The 17,800-nt window shown below is 46.1% G+C and overlaps 1 protein-coding gene across 4 annotated transcripts in view; it reads left to right on the top strand.

Moving 5' to 3' along the window:
• Positions 1-1,086: 1,086 nt before the first annotated feature.
• epc1a (enhancer of polycomb homolog 1 (Drosophila) a) overlaps positions 1,087-17,800 on the top strand; it is a 52,587-nt gene continuing 35,873 nt past the window's right edge. For 2 of the 4 annotated variants that reach the window (XM_056299059.1, XM_056299063.1), the window contains exon 1: positions 7,485-7,881. In XM_056299059.1, coding sequence (XP_056155034.1) covers positions 7,729-7,881 — 153 coding nt within the window. In that variant the 5' untranslated portion in view covers positions 7,485-7,728. Of the gene's footprint in view, positions 1,988-2,593; positions 2,718-7,484; positions 7,882-17,800 lie in introns of those variants that run through there. The other 2 variants (XM_056299061.1, XM_056299060.1) reach the window with 2 other exon arrangements.

The raw sequence follows: 17,800 nt of genomic DNA on the forward strand, positions 1-17,800 counted from the left end.
CTCATACTCGAGCTGTCGCTTGGTTCAGCTGTGTTGCTGGCGTGTCAGACGATGAGAGTCCTGCATTGTGTGTATTACAACGCGAGTGAACGCGCAGGACGTAAGATGGGTCTCCACTGCCCCCTAGAGGGGACGTGGGCGAAGTGTTCCCCACCGGAAACGATGAAGGCGACTCTCCCCACACCGTCATGTGCAGATTATTGAAGCAGGCAACAGAAAAACGCCATTCTGGAGACCAGCGCGGAAGGATCCCTCTGGGGGGGGGGGGCACACCCCGGTGCCCGTACATCAGAGTACCTTTAAACCACTCATGCAATACTCACTTCAGAGCACATGTGGACTTGAACCAAGGGCGGTTGCGCGACACGTCTTTTACAGTCGGGCTTCAAAAACAAGGGGGGCTAATAAAGCGGTTTGCCGACGCAAGCTGGGCCGACTCACAACGGGGTGCGCAGATGGAGACGGGTATCTGGAGCGGTCCTCGCTGCCTGCAGATGGTCGCCGGTGACCTTGCTGGAGGAGTTTAGTAAAGCGATATTAATCATAGCAGTCGGTGCCAGAGCACCCCCCCCCGCGCGCCAGAGCACCCACCCAACCCCCCCCCCCCCAGAGCAACTGGACAGGCGTGTTTGCGGTTAGAGGGAGGGCGCAATGCACCGGACCAAACGACTCCATATGCCTCCACCGTGCAGCAGCCCTGCCCTGCGACAACACGCTTATTGGGCGGGCGGGCGGACGGGTTTGGGGGGAGGGGGGGTGTAGAAAGCCCCCAGGAGGCTGCTGGTTACATAACCGACGCTGCAACGGTAGTCGGAGAGCGTAGTAGCTGCTTGCCTCTCGTCGCGTCGCGGCCAGCGGAGTAGCCTGAATAAATTGCAACCCCCCTTCCGAATGGCTGCCTGCGTCTTCTTCGACGTGTGGACGCGTTCGCAGATTTTCTGCACGTATCGCAGCTTGCCTCTGTTCCTCTTCACGGATATGAATTCGTCGAATAAATTATCGTCATTATTATTATTATTATTATCGAATGGGCGGGGGAAACGGTGAGCTCATCGTCCCGTCCCCCCCACCCCAAGCGCTCTACCGGTGATTGGCAGCATTCGCCAGCCAATCATTCGCCAGCTCATCGCGCGCCAGCCAATCGGAAGCCTTTCGCAAAGTAGCTCGGTAGTCCGTTTTGAAGCGTCTTTTTGCGAGCAAGTACACAGGAAGAGCGAGGGTTCAACTTTACGCACAGGGGAGGAGAGAGAAAACAAACGTCTCTTTGTGTCGAAACACCGTTTATTTTTATTTTTTTACGTCAAGATCTCCCGCTTAGTCTATTATTTTACTTGGAACGCAAAGTTGGAAAAGCTTTCCCCCACACCCCCCACCCCCCCATCTGGGACGTCCTTAAAGGGAGCTAACCAGCGTTAGCCGTGACTAGCATGACAGCAAGGGGAAGAGCTGCCATCATCATCCTCATCATCCTCATCCTCCTCCTGAGTTTGACGTCTCCGTCGTTTGATTTTTAGACGAGTTTGCGGCGACCCCACATTCAAACCCTCGGCCGTCTAGCGTGTCTGAGCCGTCGGTCGGCGGGCGGAAGGTGTGCGGGTCCCGGGGGTAAACCTGAGCTAAGCTAGCGCTGTCGCTAGCTGGCCTCGTTACGGCTGCGCCGCCGCCGTGTGAAGTCTCGCCAAGCTGCGAGGCGAGTTCGCCCGAGAGGAGCGCCGGAGTTTTTGGGGGGCCGATTTCGGCCGCACGTCCCGGCCGTTTGCGTGGCGGATGTAAGCGGAGTCTCTCTCTCTCTCTCTCTCTCTCTCTCTCTCTCTCTCTCTCTCTCTCTCTGTTGAAACTCTACTGTTCCGCAGATGGGCGCCTCAGACTGGGCCGCCGGCTCACGGCGACATGGTCCTGGGTTCGAGTCCAGCCCATCTTCGTGGAGTTTGCGTGCTCTCCCCGGGTACCCCAGTTTCCTCCCTCCGTCCCAAGACACGCACGTCTGGTGAGTTGGAGTCTCTAGCGCGTGCGTGTGTGTGTGTCCGCGTGTGCGTGCGTGTGCAGGGTGTCTCCCCAATTTATACCGGGATAGATTCCAGCCCACTGTGACCCTGAATTCGATTTAAGCAGGTGTGGATAGTGAATGGATAGACATTTCGTAGATGTCTAATACGTATCTTGTGACGTTGTACCCCCACCAAGAATGTGCCCCACACTGCTGTACAGGAGAATTAGGGCAGTGCTGCCATTTGGTTGCCGTTATGTTCCTGATTGTCGTGTGACATAACATTAATTCTCCAGGGAGGTTGCGTACCACTGTAAGATTTGTGTAATTGCTCAAAATGTTCTTCCGTGTGTGCATATATACATGTGTGTGTGCGTGTGCGTGTACTGCAAGGGAGAGTGAGAGGGTGTGGGAGTATGGGAGTGGTCATGTGTGAGGCAGATCAAACTTATTTTTTTTGTGTTTTGTGCACATCAACAACTGTTTTTAAGTGCAAGTGTCATCCACATGTTTCAAGTGTGACATGTCCTCCGGCTAGAAATCTTGTTGTGCACTAGGCTTTAGGTGAGCTTTGATTTAAGATGTCTTCCTGTTTTTGTTTTCCAGCCCTTCTAGTCGCTCAGCAGTTGAAGCCCCGTGGTTCTCCAATGGATGATGAATACCGCATAATCCTGTTGCGGTTGAACCATTCACTTTTGATCATGACAGGAGTTGTCATCCACCCTTGCAGGTTATTTGCATGCCTTACCTTATGTAGTGTATTCTACTGATACAGCAGACTAACACGGGTGTTCTGTGTCTACATTTTTGGCATCTGCAGTCTGAGACCACTCACTTGGCAGAGCACTTCTTTATTATAGCCAAGTTCTCCATTCCCAATGGGGCTACACATGGTCATATTGTTTGTGCTCGTGATTCTCTAGGGCAGTAGTGATGAAAATGAACTTACCAGCGTTTGCATACATGCTGATATAGTATCAGTGAACGGAACATGTTTATTTGACAGAATATGTGCACATTGCAATTCTAAATGCTAATTTAATAGTGGGAGCAAATTTATTTTCGATGAATAGCAAAAGATTTATGAGAATGAGGTATGACAGTACTCACTCATGCGTGTCCAATCCTCATACCAATGTGCTCATATCACAACTTCCTTAACACAAAAGACAGCATCCACAATAAATTTGACCAGGTTTCAAGCAGATGAAGACACTTGTGGACATAGATCAAGTGAAACTTGGTGTTTCCTTTCCTTTTCATGGTATGCCTTAAATATATGAGTATGTAAGCAAGCACCTACAAGCTTGACAGCATCAATGCATTGTAATGCTCACAAGTACAGACATGTGACCTTAAATCGAGCTTTAGATTAAATATCATGTGAGGAAATATTTTGGGAAAATCTGATCTAATGGGTGCATGCTGAAATGTATTCTAATGTTAGGTCTAAATAGAATCCATCTATGTCACCTATTGCCTAAAAGCAAGCGGATCCGTGATTGGAACCCCTCTGAGTGAAGTTCATGTGGTACTCCTCTGGGTACTCTTGTTTCCTCCCAGGACATGCATGGCAGGTTAATTGGGCACTAACTGGGCCATAGGTTTAAATGGGAGTGCTAGTTAATGTAGAGTACATGCTGGCCATGTGATTAACCTGTCCAGGGTGTCTCCCTTCCACCAAAACCCACTGAGATAGCCCCCTGGACCCTGAATCAGACTATGTGGGTGTAAACAGTGAATTAATGGGAAAAAAATCATATCTTCACACAATCCTGGAAGAAGCCATTTATCAATGCCAGTTGTTAAAGGCGGCAATGTTTGTCCTGGTTTTTAATGTCTGAGGTATTAATACAACAAAAGTACTTCGGTACGTTAATATATTACTCAAATGTGGTTGCATATGTTTTATGGAAAGTGGAACACCACTGTGTGTCATTTCAGAATGCACGCATAGATGTGGTGACTGACATTCTTCATAATGCCTCTTGTTGATATAAGATGTTTTGTGTGAACAGGTACAATGTATGCACATAGAAGCAGAGACAAAGGATTGGTAATTGTCATTGAATGGAGAGAATTACGGAGAGTGTCATAATTACAAACTGAAGTCAGTTTAGGCCAGTGATGATAGCCCAGTTTTGCACATCATGTTTGCATTTTTGAGGCAATGATGGCTGAGGGTATTTTTGATTTGTCAGTGTGTGTTTCAGAGCACTCAAATTTAAAGTTCTCCTCCAAACACGTTTTTAAGTTTAAAAAATACTACGAGATGATTAATATATTGTTTAATGTGATTTTCCCGCTTAAAAAGCAAAAAAAAAAACCTCTGAAAAGGGGCTGGAAGCACATCTACTCTTTCTCCCTCATTGAAAAATTTAAGATGTATGCAGATATCACAGGCCTCGTGCCCCGCCCACTACCGCTGCTTGCTCTAGGTTGACCAGTGAAAGAGCGGTGCGCTTCAAGATGGCTAGCGTTAGAGCATATTTGAGCATCAGTCAGACTCTGTTGTGCACCAAAATTGGTGACTAACATACATGTCAGAATGGTAAGTGTAGTTAGCGTCTTTTATTTGTTTATGTTGTTTGTTAGCTTGTGGCTGACTCAGAAGTGGTTGTGAAACATACAATAATATCTGCTATGACGTTAGTGTTTTCACATTGTTGTTACAAAGTTATATACCGGAGGTCTAATCAAATTTTGCAGAAAGATACATTCCGTCTGGCTGAGAGTTTTATATAACGTGTGATGTCGGCCTGGGAGCTGGCTCATTGGCAATCGGCTAAAATTCAAAACCGCCGGGATGTCAGGGCGAGGTGACCCGCACCACACACATAAGTTTATGGGTTTATGGTTCTAAGAATGATGACAGATGCCTTTAGTGGTGTTGCCGGAGCAGGGGGGACCCATGTGAGCCTGGTCGGGATCGAAGTCCAGACTAAAAAAGAGATTTACGTTGCACACTGCCCCATTTTTTTTGGTGACAAACTACACACCTCAGGCCGCCGTCATTTAATATGGCTGAACTTTGAAACGTTAGCTAAATACGTAGTTTACACTTTTACTGTTACCAAACACCTAGCAGCATCTAGCAAAAAGTTAATGTAGTTAATGCTATTTATGAGTCACAAAGGAGATATGTTACATGAAGAAAGATTTCATTTGTTTTGTTTAGTAAAAGAAATGCATAACTTACATATTGACTCCTGCTTGCTGTCGCAGTCCCAGGATAAATAGTCAGGACAGCGTCAGACTTCAAAAAAAATGTCTTGTGAAAACCCAGTGCCTTTTGCATTAGGTTGTGAAAACACTCGTTACTGAAATGAGCATTGCAGACGTGCAGTCCCTCCAGGTTTGTAGGCACATGAGCCCCATGTCTGTGTACCAATTCCAACCGTTTCAGCAGTATAGCGGGATTTTTTTTGGTAGATGGTGGAAGGAAGCTCCAAGGTCGGGTTTACATCCAAATACTACACGTTCTACCATGTTTGCTGTCAAAACCTTCACTACGCTAACCTTCACAAGTCCGCCCTGCGCACAAGGTTTCAGGTTTGTTTGCCTGCCCTGCATTTGCATATTGGACAAGCGATTGGCTTTCAAATTTATGACGCCCCGGATCTAGCTTGCCCAGAGTACATTTGAATCTCAGATTTTAGGGAAGTGCAGACATCCCCTCCTCCAGTGTTGTATTGTGAAAACACCGCTCTAGTGACAGACTTCGCACAAATACAAGTCAGAGAGAGTCAAGGCCAGACATTTTAGGGGACACAAACATAAGAAAAACGCATCTTTATGCATGCTCAGTAATCCAAGTAAGGAAATCACAGAAAGTTGAATCAGTTCATCTGGGCACGATGTTTGAGAGAAACGTCTCATCACTCATCTAAGTGACCTCTTCAGTCTCAACTGACTGCAGGTGTCCCCGGACCCCACCATCTAGCCATTGGTTCAGATTTGTGGACGGCACCTGGGTTAAACAGGTTAATCAGAATCGGAGTAACAGAGCAATATAGTGTACGCTGTTAAGTGCCAGGAGGATTGCCGTGACTTGTACATCGGGGAAACCAAATAGACGCTGGCCAAGAGGATGGCACAACACAGGAGAGCTAACGCATCAGGCCAGGACTCCACAGTCTACACCCATCTACAGGCCAGTGGCCACTCTTTCAAGGATGAGGATGTGCACATCCTTGACAGGGAGGAACGCTGGTTTGTACGGGGAGTCAGAGGCCATCCATGTGAAGAGGGAACGACCATCCCTGAACGGGGGGGGGGGGGGGGAGTACGTCTGTCGCCATTTTACAGTGCTGTGATTGCAGCTATTCCTCAATCCTGTGTGAACAGTACACATGGCCATTGTAACGCTAGTTAATGGTTTGCATATGAAACATTTTTGGTCCTAGTGCCGCTCTGTTCTTTATAAGGGGGTGGGGACACCTGCGGTCAGTTGAGACCGAAGAGGTCACTTAGATGAGTGATGAAACGTGTCTCTCGATAAACGTTGTGTCCAAATGAACACGATTCACCTTTCTGTGATGAGAAAAACACATTGTTTGAGTGGAGGTGCACTGTAACCTATTGTAGCGTGTAGCGAATTCGGGGGACAACGAAACCACAGGAATTGCCGCGGCCCGGACGCGAACCCGTATCGGCCGCACCGCGGGGGACATCGCTAACCGCTCAACTAAAGGGTCAAACTCGCGAGCCAGCACGTTACACTACGTTTGACGCGATCATGATCAAGCGCTTACCTACCCGGTGCCATGGATGTGTGTGCGTGTGTGCATGGACGTTTTTTTTAAAATTATTTTGTATTGGTGCACACGGAACTGCTCGCAACACACACAAGGTGTTGTAAAACAATAGTGTGGTTTCGAAATGGTTGTCCCAGCTGCTCAACACGTAAAAATATCCCCCTAATCTGTCTGACTCAACAGATAAGGGAATAATAATCCTTCACGGATGGAGGATTGTCATTGAACTATGTCTCATACTCCACAGGGTGGCGACATTCGCAAGCAATTAGGGGTAATTGACGGGACACGGGCGCGCGTCTGAACGCCTCGATCCATTAAAGCGCCGGTGGTTGACCTCGCGCAGTGGCCCCGCTATTGCTGCGCAGCCCCGTTATCTCACGCATATCTCACGCTGCGGAGGCCGCGCGGTTTCTCTCGCCGTCGTTTCTGTTTGATAAAGAAATACACGTTCTGATGCCTCCGTCACACGTCAACCTCGCCGCGGCGTATCGAAAGCCCTTGTCGTTACTGGCAACGGGAACTTTATATGCCGTCCTCAGCACCTTGCCTCCGCTCTGTAGGTGCCCTCCTCCCCGCCCCGTTCCTACCACCGCCCCTACCGTCCCCCCGAGGGCTCGGCGAGCGCGCATGCGCGCCAAGCTGTGCGCGAATGGCTGTGGTGCGATCGGGAGGGGGGGGGTTGGGCCGCTACGAGAGAACGGAGAGCCGCAAGAGTTTGTAATGTCCGCCATGTTGGCCATGGCGTATTGAACCGGGGGAGGAACAAGCGGCGCTCAGGAGGAACAGAGACCGACAGAGAGCGATCGAGACCCGGGCCTGCCCGGCTCTGCTCGCACCGCCACGGATCGCAGCCTTGCAACCTGAACCGCTCCACTGGCCCCTTTGAGAAAACATCACAGATACATCCATGAGAACCCGAGGCGGAGCTGTTGTTGTTCTCAGCAGATCGGATCGGTTTATTCTGCAGCTTGCGTCGTAAATATGAGTAAATTGTCGTTTCGGGCGCGGGCGCTGGACGCTGCTAAGCCTCTACCCGTCTTCCGCTGCGAGGATCTGCCCGACCTGCACGAGTATGCCTCGATCAACCGGGCCGTGCCGCAGATGCCGACGGGGATGGAAAAGGAGGAGGAATCGGTATGTTTTACTGCTGCCCTTTCGCCGTTGCGCTTTTGCAACCGTTTTTGTTTGCCCCCACGTCGCGGGGCGCCGCTATCTAGGCTTGCGCAAGCTTGTTGCAAAATGGCCGCCATGTCTACCCCTTCTTTCCCCCCCCCGTGCGCACGACGGATCTCGACGAATACTTCGTTTCGCGGCTCCGTTCCGTCGCAGTCGGCATGGCGGCGGCGCGGGGGTTAGGTATCGGGTCCGCGACGCGTGTTGTGTCCGCTCGCCCGGCTCGAATATTGCAACCGAAAGCACAAAGGAGTCACGTGATCCGATATCGTTTCCACCATTTTGTTGACTTTCCCCCCTCGGTGAAGACATGCGGGATGGGCTCGGACGTAGGCGCGTTTGCCACGAGCGGACGGCAGGGGGAGACACCGGGGGGCCCCGAGACGTTTTGACAACTGGACGTGAGTTTTGACAGCTCCCGGGGGGGCGGGGGGTGGGAGCCCATGTGCGCAGGCACGTTTCGCCGCGTTCGCCCTCGCGTCTGCGGCGGAGACGTTTAAAATCGCCGATGGAGCTCGTTGCGTAAACGACCCACGTGTGCGTGCGTGTGTGTGTGTGGTGTAAAACGTGTTGGTTTGATCGGTGCGTGTTTTCACCACGGCGCCTTGCGGTGGGTGGGTGGTCTCACGGGTCGGGGAGTAAAGCGTGATGGCAACATTGTTGGAGTTGGGGGGGGTCTTGGGGGACCCCCCAAGTCTGAAGATGTGTGCCCCGGTGTCACCGGAGAGGCGTGGGATTATTGTGAAATTTTAAAGAGATTTCAAGGAAGGACGGCTATGCATTTTAGAGTCCACCCTGCAGTTATTTCTAGATTAAGTGACGTTACGTAGTGTTATTAAGCCCCCCCCCCTCATTGTGTAATGAGTACTGAAAAATCGGACACAACGTGTCAATCTGACATGCTTTGTTTATCTTAATTGTCAGAGTAGAAGTTTGTCGTTTTTTAACCTGCTCCTGCAGCAGAGACTTAAATAAAACTTCAAAGGTTGGACCTCATCATGTAGATGCTGATTCTAATGATTCAAGTGTGTTAGGGTTATTTATGTGAGACTAAAAGGATCCATGGTCGCCTGGATATTAAGTTTTGTAGTTATCCGAAGTCGGTTGGTGATGCCGAGGATGGATAGGCTCCTTCTGCACTGCTGCATCATGTTAGGAAAATTGTCAGGTTCAGTGAAACTTCTGTAAGGATTGTTATCGTTTCTTCTGTGTCCACTAAGTCTGTTTTGTTTTTTTGCCCACATTCAAGTCACATTGCTTAAATGTTGAAACAATTTGCATACTGTCTGCAGACAGTGTACACAGAATTAAATAACCCCCTGCTGTTTGAGACAGCAGCCCGTCAGGTCAGATGTAACTAAATTATGGTGGTTGTTGTTGTTATTACACAGTCAGCCAAATGGGGTCACTCCCAGGGCAAGAAATGTATTTATTTTTTGTCTCTGACTAACCAGCAAAAGCTAGTGTTTGTGATTAGCGTGAAATTGGCTGCTTGGATGCTGCACCGATTTCTCCGTAGTCATTTAATCAGAACTATAGACATGGCTCAAACACACAATGAGACAGAGAAAACTGGACTGTGAAGTCAGCAGAAATCATCCTTTCCCCTCCTGGCAACCTTCCCCCACCAACTGTACACAAACACGGCGGTGTTATGTAACAGAGTGACAGATGAGATAAAAGGGAAAAGTTTGACTATGCGGCTACGCATGGCTTAGCTTCCTGACCCACATCCTACCCAGCGAGACTGGACCATATCTACACCATAGTGACTGAAGACACACTGACCTTTGGATGCTGAATGCAGCCCAAATGGGCACTACTGTTTTGTTAAGTGATATGCATGGCTATATAGTCCCATGCAAACCATGTACAAAACGCAGGTTAGGGTTGTAAAACGACATAACACGTTTGGTGAGCTCATTGTAAGTTCCACTTTAATGACCATATACATTCTGAGTTCAAGGAAGAAAAAAAATCAAATTCAAATTTACATAGTTTGCCCAGTACACCGGTGATGTGTTCCATATTTACTTTTTGGTGTTAGGGATAGTCACAGAAAATATTGGCATAGTCTGTGCCACTGTTTGGTCACAATATGATGCATGGCAGGCTCTCTAGATATAGTTAATCTATCTTTACTCTTAGTTTGTAAGGTCAAACCCTGCTGCCAGTGTGTCAACAGCCACTTGTCCACACTGTCCTTGAGCAAGACACTGAACTGCTAGCCACTTGTTTAAGTTAGTCTGGATAAGAGTGGCAGCTAAATGCCTGAATTATAAATTCTGTTAGTCTTTCCCAACACTAAATCCTGTAGTGAGTGCAGAATAGAATACCTGCATAGCAGTTTCCTCGCTCCTGTGCGCCATCCACAAAACGGCCGTTATGCAAACTCCCCCCATTCCCTAAACAAGAGAAAATCCCAGGCTGTGAACAGTGGTCCCAAGGCCGGAGAAGATCAGGATTTCCTCGAGTCAGAATCAGCTTAGGGTAGTCTCCCGCAGGTTGCCATGCTAACATCCTCCAGAGAGCAGTGCAAAGGCAAGTCTGGCTCCGTCTTCAGTCTAATTGGTTCCATATGCAGGTTCCCAACTTGCATAGCCCAGAGTTCACTGCCGTGTCACGGGGAGTGTGGCGGCCTGCCCTTGCTGACAAGGGGTTATTTGAGGCTCTGGTGAAGAATTTAGGAGTGCAGAAGCCCCATTTCGTGTTTGTTAAACCCACAGTTCATAGTTGTTCATAGCTGTTTTACGATGTTAAATCTGACATTACTTTTTGAACTGGTAGTTATGTCGAGCTGGAGCAGTAGATTGATGTCCCAGCTTAATCCAGTGCCTGGTAGAATTCATTAGGGTAAAGTACTACCAGACACACGTTGGTTAATGTTGGCTCTAGGTGCTAAGTGTAGCTGTTCGTTCAGTGCCTCTAGCATGCAACCAGTCGTTAATTTGGGGTCTTAATCTATGCTACAATTTAATTGGTTGGCTCATAGGTACAGGTGGTTGGTGTATGTTTAGGATGTAACAGCTAGTCGACAATTAGGACGTCTGTCTGAGTATCGTCATTTAGGTTTGTTTTCATGTACCTGTCGCTTCATCTGAACACTGAGAATGCTGTGCAACATGTCTTGATGCATGCTCAAGGTAAGAAAATCAAAGAAGGTAGAATCAGTTCATCTGGATACAACGTTTATTGACATTCCATAGTAAGTCTCCTTCAGGACTGCTAATCTCATTTTATGTGCTGTGCATATGCTCTGTGTAGTGCATGTCCATGTAACTGCCCTAAGCAATTGAATGAAGTGCTTGCGGTGTCTAGATAAAGCGCTGTATAAATGTAATCCATCATTATTATTATACGTTTCATCACTCAGCTAAGTGACCTCTTCAGTCTAAACTGACTGCAGGTATCCCCACCCTTATAAACAACTCAGTTGCATAATGACCGAAACCAACAACCTGTTTCATATGCAAATATGGGTGTGACCATTAACTAGAGTTACAATGGCCATGTGTACTATTCACAGAGGATTTGGGAATGTTGACTCTTTCAAGGATGAGGATGTGCACATCCTTGATAGGGAGGAACACTGGTTTGAATGGGGGAGTCAAAGAGGGAACGACCATCCCTGAACCCGGCGGGGGGGGGGGGGGGTACATCTGTCACCATCTTACAATGCTGTGATTGCAAACATTCCCAAATTCTCTGTGAATAGTACACATGGCCATCGAAACTAGTTTAACACTAGAACGACCAAGGCGGTCATTTTGACAGTTTTTGATTTCCAGAGTTTAATAGCTCTGGGGGGAAAAAAGATACAGACTTTCCGCTCCCCTGAATGCTGCTAAAATTGCCTATATTTGCATTAAAATTAGTTTTAGATCAATTGCACAAAAAAATTATGATAAGAGCTACCTAAAATGACCATGATCGGTCAAAATGGCTGCGTGTAATTTGCATGTCATCACGCACGTCATGTCACTATGACATGTGTTGGTCGCATCATTTCCTTCGCGAAGTTCATTGCTTTTTCCTAGAAACACACTAGTGTTCTCCAGTGCAGAGTAAACTTGTCTAAACTTGATTTTTGATTATTTCCAACATGTCTGGATACAACTGCCGTTTCAGACACACCATGACTACCACCGGGGCGTTGCAGTATTTACAGGCGTTGGACAGTGGTGATTTTAAATTGTTTGAAAAATAGTATTGAAGCTGTTAAAATGTTAATTTTGGTGTCAGTCCTTTCTTAACAGACATACTAACATATGCAATGCATTAATTTCTCAATTGGGTATTTATCTTGACAGAATATAGAGTTTAAAAACCGGCGGTCATTTTGACTGCTCATGGTCATTTTAGGTAGGAGTGAAATCCCGGTCGTGGTCACACCCATATTTGCATATGAAAGTGGTCATTGGTTTCGCTTGTTATGCAACTGTATTGTTTATAAGGGTGGGGATACCTGCAGTCAATTTAGACTGAAGAGGTACCTTATGCCCCTTTTCCACTTCATTGTACCGGCTCAACTCGACTCGACTTTTTCTTTTTCCATTACTGGAAAGTACCGGCATTTTGGTGACCGTTACCACTTTTCTGGTACCACCTTTGTCGAGGTTCCAAAAAAACTGGAGCAGGTACCAAAATCAATGCAGACCAGCTACACTGAGGGGGTACTGTTTGGGTAATGGAAAACGACACGCGTCGAGTTGAGCCGGTACCATGTAGTGGAGAAGGGGCATTATTGAGTGATGAAACATATCTGTCAATAAACGTATCCAGATGAACTGATTCAGCCTTCCTTGAGCTGAGCAACATGTTTAAACTTGGACAGTACAGTCTGGGAAAACATCTCATTTTGATTTATTTTTTTTACCTAATAAGATTATTAGGTATGAAATAAGATAGTGATTTGAATTGAGATATAATTTTACAAGTTGGGCCTCAGTTTCATCCTCACTATACGTCATGTAAAACATTTTAAGCATAACCGCAATTTATAACGTCCGATCTGCTTCCCAGTTCAACATAACTATTTTAACTTGGAATTGACATAACCACAAAAGTTATCAATAAAATGCAAAACTCTGTAGAATAATAAAGGGCAAAGTGATTATAATTGTATGACCATATCTGCGGTTGTTGTGTGCACAATTCTCAACCACATCCCAACTTTCCTCCTGCATGGGTGTACAATTTAAGGGTGGCAACTTGGTTGAAATAAGTCGGGAAGGGAGTCTGCTATTTTCTATCTAGTGTTTGGAGCCGGTCTGGAAAACCGTCCTTGCACACATGTGAATCAGCACCATAAGTTTTGCTAAGTACCGTGTTATTACAGCTGTTATTTCACGGTGCCTTCCTCCCTCCTTGTCATTTGGATTTATACTTTTGAAATCGTGTACAGCTGTACACGATTTCAAATACCTTCATACCGACCTCAACTTTAATACCTTCATACTAACCTCAACTGAGGTTGGTATGAAGGTATTAAAGATCCAGTTCAATGATTTTAATTCAGTCAGACACTGTTTTGGAATATGAATGTTAGGGGTGTCTTTTTTCCAGCTTCAGAAGCATCATTTGATTTGCTGCAACTGTTTTCAGCACTCCCTCTCAGAGCACAGCTAATTCTCGGGAGGTTGAGGGGGTATGGCCCTGAGTTCACAAAACTCTTTCTTGATAACTAACAAGTGCGTTAACTTGCCTGGTGTTGCTAGGCAACTATTTGAAAACAGGCTATCTGAGAGACGGATGATGACATTTTGTTAATTGTCCAATCAAATCAGGGTATGAAATGATGTAATTTATTACCAGAAGCAGATTGGTTGTCTGAAACAAGAGAGTTTCTCAAGGGGCTTTAGGCATACCTTCACAACAACATCAGCTCTACCATGTTGGTTAACTACATTAACAAACCTCATGTTAAGAAATATAGCGAGATGGGAAAAGATGATTGGATTAGATCTTTAAAGAATTGGCTGAACTGTGTTATTGGTTAACTTGGGTAGCTTTTTGCCGCTGCATTGATCATCATTTCTTTCTAAATATTGATTGACAGGGACTTCCACAAAACGAACCCAACCTCTTTTACACACTGTCTAACACATTTCACATGAAATGTATCAATCAGAATCATGTTTATTGCCCATGTAGGTTTGCACTACATGGAATTTGACTCCGGTTTCGGAGCTCTGTCAGTGTATTTAACATAGAACAGCAACACTACAACACAACAATCTTCAGATATATACACAAGGATTGACTATAAGCACACAAAAGTAAGAGGTGATATGGTGCAGTGGTGCAGAGAATTTTTCAGAGATGCTGAAATAGATGTTAGCAGGTTACTTAGGCGCATGCCTGAGGTAGATGGACATGACAGAGCGTACCAGTATACGTGCAACATACAGTACAGTATATACAAAATGGTTGGATTTATTGACGGTGTTAAGTGTTCATTTGAATGACAGCCCGCGGAAAGAAACTGTTTTTATAATTTTATTGTATCTTATACATATCGCAATATTTATTTAAACACAATGTATAAGTGAAAAAGATTGATGTTCAGCCCTAGTTTAGACATAGAAAGAAATGGCAACACTTTTCTTTCATAAACGGATTCCAGTCAAGGTTTGTTTTTTGGTTTGTTTGTTTTTCGTGTGTACATTTTTTTCAAGTTGAGATGAGAAGAGATTTTCATGAGAAAACACCAAATCCTAACAGAAACTATTGTATGAGTATTATTTCAAATTTTTCACCTAAGCTGAAAGTTGACATGTCCAAAAAGAATGTGATAAAAGCAAATAGAAAAGTTATTTTATATTTTCAAATGATGAGTACAAACTCTACTCATTTTTTTTCCTCTTGCCTGTTTTATTGATTCGGGGACTGGTTGCTTTGTACTTCACGTTGAAACATGGCTGTAGTCTTGCTAGTACTCTGTGAGGTCAAGTAAGTGACAAATTGCCTGTGATTGTTGACTAGGTGGCCAATCTATTTGATAGATTATCTAGAGTCAGAAATTTGGCTGAGCTGTAAATGAGTAGATTGGCGGGTAGGGTGAATTGTAGTTAATGGACTGTCTTTGGTTTGTGTTAGGACTTGCACCAACATTTCAGCCACAGCGTAGCCTGTCTAACCATTAGTCTCCCATTATCTTTATCCAGACTGCTCTAGATGAGAGGCTGGGCTTTGGTCCTGTGTGTTTCTCGGTGTAGAAAGTTGGCACTGTGATTTTGTTTCATTGATGGGCAGACTGGGGACCATTTCCGCTCTGGGTGCAATCTACATCCTTAAATTATGCATTACAGGTCTCTATTATTCCTCTTTGCTCCCAGTGGCCCTGTACCTCATATAGTGGGTTTCATGTCTTTGCTGCTTACAACAAGGTTTCTTCACAGGTGTTTGGGGTGGCAGTGGTTCAGGAGGTATAGCAGGTTGTCCTGCTATACCTCCTGAAGGGTTGCTGGTTCAATCTCTCCTTGCACAGATGTCGAGGAACCCCTTAGCAAGACACCTTACTCCTAACTCCTCCTGATGAGCTGGTTGTTTGTTACCTTGCATGGTTGACACTGCCGTTGTTGTATGGAGGTGTGTGTGCACGTGGGTAAATATGTGAGGCATTAACTGTAAAGCATGTTGGAAAAAGGCACTATATAAATGCAGTCGATTTACCATTGCCATTAATGTTTGGAAAAGTGATTGAAATTTTCAGCTCTAGAGGGGTATGGTCTAGTTGAAGTTCATATTGGCCAGCCTATCTGAATGGTGGTATTCTGCAGTGGACATATTGTAACTGACTTGTTCAGCAATCTTTTGTATAAAAGAAATATATCAAAATGGGTTTCCAATTGTACAATGAACAGGATGAACGTGACCTACCATTTTCATGGAAATTATTTTCTAAGGCCTTGTTTTGCATGTATGATCATTTATATAGATTGTTTTTAAATTGCATTAATTGAGATTTACCAATGTTTGATATTTACAAAGGTTAATATTGTTGCCCTGTGCTGCTGTGTTTAGAAATTTTGGCAAAAACAAGCTTCAGGCTTATTTCCAACCAGTTTTGTTTCTCTCTTCTTTGAATCTGTTTGGTTCTTGTGGTGAAATGTTTACATAAGCCTCTTGGTTTTGTTTTTTGTTTTTGTTTTTTCATCTCACCTGCATAAATTTAGTAAATGGAATCTTTTTATTATTGAGTTTTTCTTTTTCTTCCAAATCATTTTGTTTGGGTATTGGTTTGTTTTTTTGGGGGGTTTTTTTTGGACCGGGCCAGCCCTAAAAGCCCGACTTTCGCTGGGGGACAATGTTCAGAGTGACTGACTGACTGGTCACATGATCAGATGAACAATGATGTCACTTACGTTACACAATTGGTCGGCTGACCAACGACGTCATTGGTAAACACGGAAGTGGGAGTTTCCCCTGTTGGCCCTTGCTCTTTTAAATGAATTGGTGCAGTGGTTCCAGCTCATTCCACATTTATTGCATGCTAACGATTGGAACATATTGCTGCTTGTGGATACTACTGAAATTCTAAGAATGGAATATTTTGCTGCTCTTTCCACATCTGGTTACGCACTGTAACAGTCCAGCATAACAGTCCAGCGTGGCATGGTGGCCCAGTGGTTAGCACTGTTGCCTCACAGCAAGAAGGTTCTGGGTTTGAACCCCAGGCTGTCCCAGGTCCTTTCTGTGTGAAGTTTTCATGTTCTCCCCATGTCTACGTGGGTTTCCTCCGGGTGCTGCAGTTTCCTCCCACCATCAAAAAGACACGCATGTTAGGGTTAATACTCTTGCCTGTGCCCCTGAACAAGGCAATAGAAAGAAGAACTGGAATTGGTCCCTGAGCGTTGCAGCTGCCCACTGCTCCTATACAATAGGATGGGTTAAATGCAGAAAACAAATTGATGTCCGGGTATCGTAGCGGTCTATTCCATTGCCTACCAAGATGGGGGTCAGGGGTTCGAATCCCCGCATTACCTCTGGCTTGGTCAGGCCCCTACAGACACAATTGGCCCTGTCTGTGGGTGGGAAACCGGATGTGGGTATGTGTCCTGGTCGCTGCACTATCCCTTTGGTCGGTCGGGATGCCTGGTCAGGGGGGAGGGGGAACTGGGGGGGAATAGCATGCTCCTCCCACGTGCTTTGTCCCCCTGGTGAAACTCCTCACTGTCAGGTGAAAAGAAGCGGCTGGCAACTCCACGTGTATCGGAGGAGGTATGTGGTAGTCTGCAGCCCTTCCCGGATCGGCAGAGGGGGTGGAGCAGCGATCAGGTTGGCTCGGAAGAGTGGGGTAATTGGCCGGATACAATTGCGCAGAAAAGGGGGGGGTAATCAAACAAAAGAAAACAAATTCATTGTAAGAGTACAGTTCGTTGTAAGAATACAATGTCTAATAAAGTGGCTTTCATAAAGTGCATGCACCCCAAATAACAATCACTCTGACAAAACACTCAGTACAGAGTGAGTCTACGGCATTTTCGTATTCCGTATGCTTACTTCGTACCATGCCTGAGTACGATTGCCCCCACGCCCCTGCCACTCATTTTTCACATTCGTAATGTTCTGTACCCACCAGGGATGTCGGGTTTGGTTGGTTTCGATAGACCCGACACCCATTAATGTGGCTGCTCCACCCCCTCTGCCGAGCCAGGGAGGGCTGCAAACTGCCACATGCCTCCTCCGATACGTGTGGAGTCGCTAGCCGCTTCTTTTCACCTGACAGTGAGGAGTTTCACCAGGGGGATGTAGCACATGTAGGATCATGCTACCCCCCCCCCAGTCCCCACCCCCCGAACAGGCGCCCCGACTGACCAGAGTAGGTGCTAGTGCAGCAACCAGGACACATACTTATATCCGGTTTCTCACCAGCAGA

This window comes from Lampris incognitus, chromosome 19, assembly GCF_029633865.1.
Source record: "Lampris incognitus isolate fLamInc1 chromosome 19, fLamInc1.hap2, whole genome shotgun sequence".
In the NCBI taxonomy this organism is placed as follows: domain Eukaryota; kingdom Metazoa; phylum Chordata; class Actinopteri; order Lampriformes; family Lampridae; genus Lampris; species Lampris incognitus.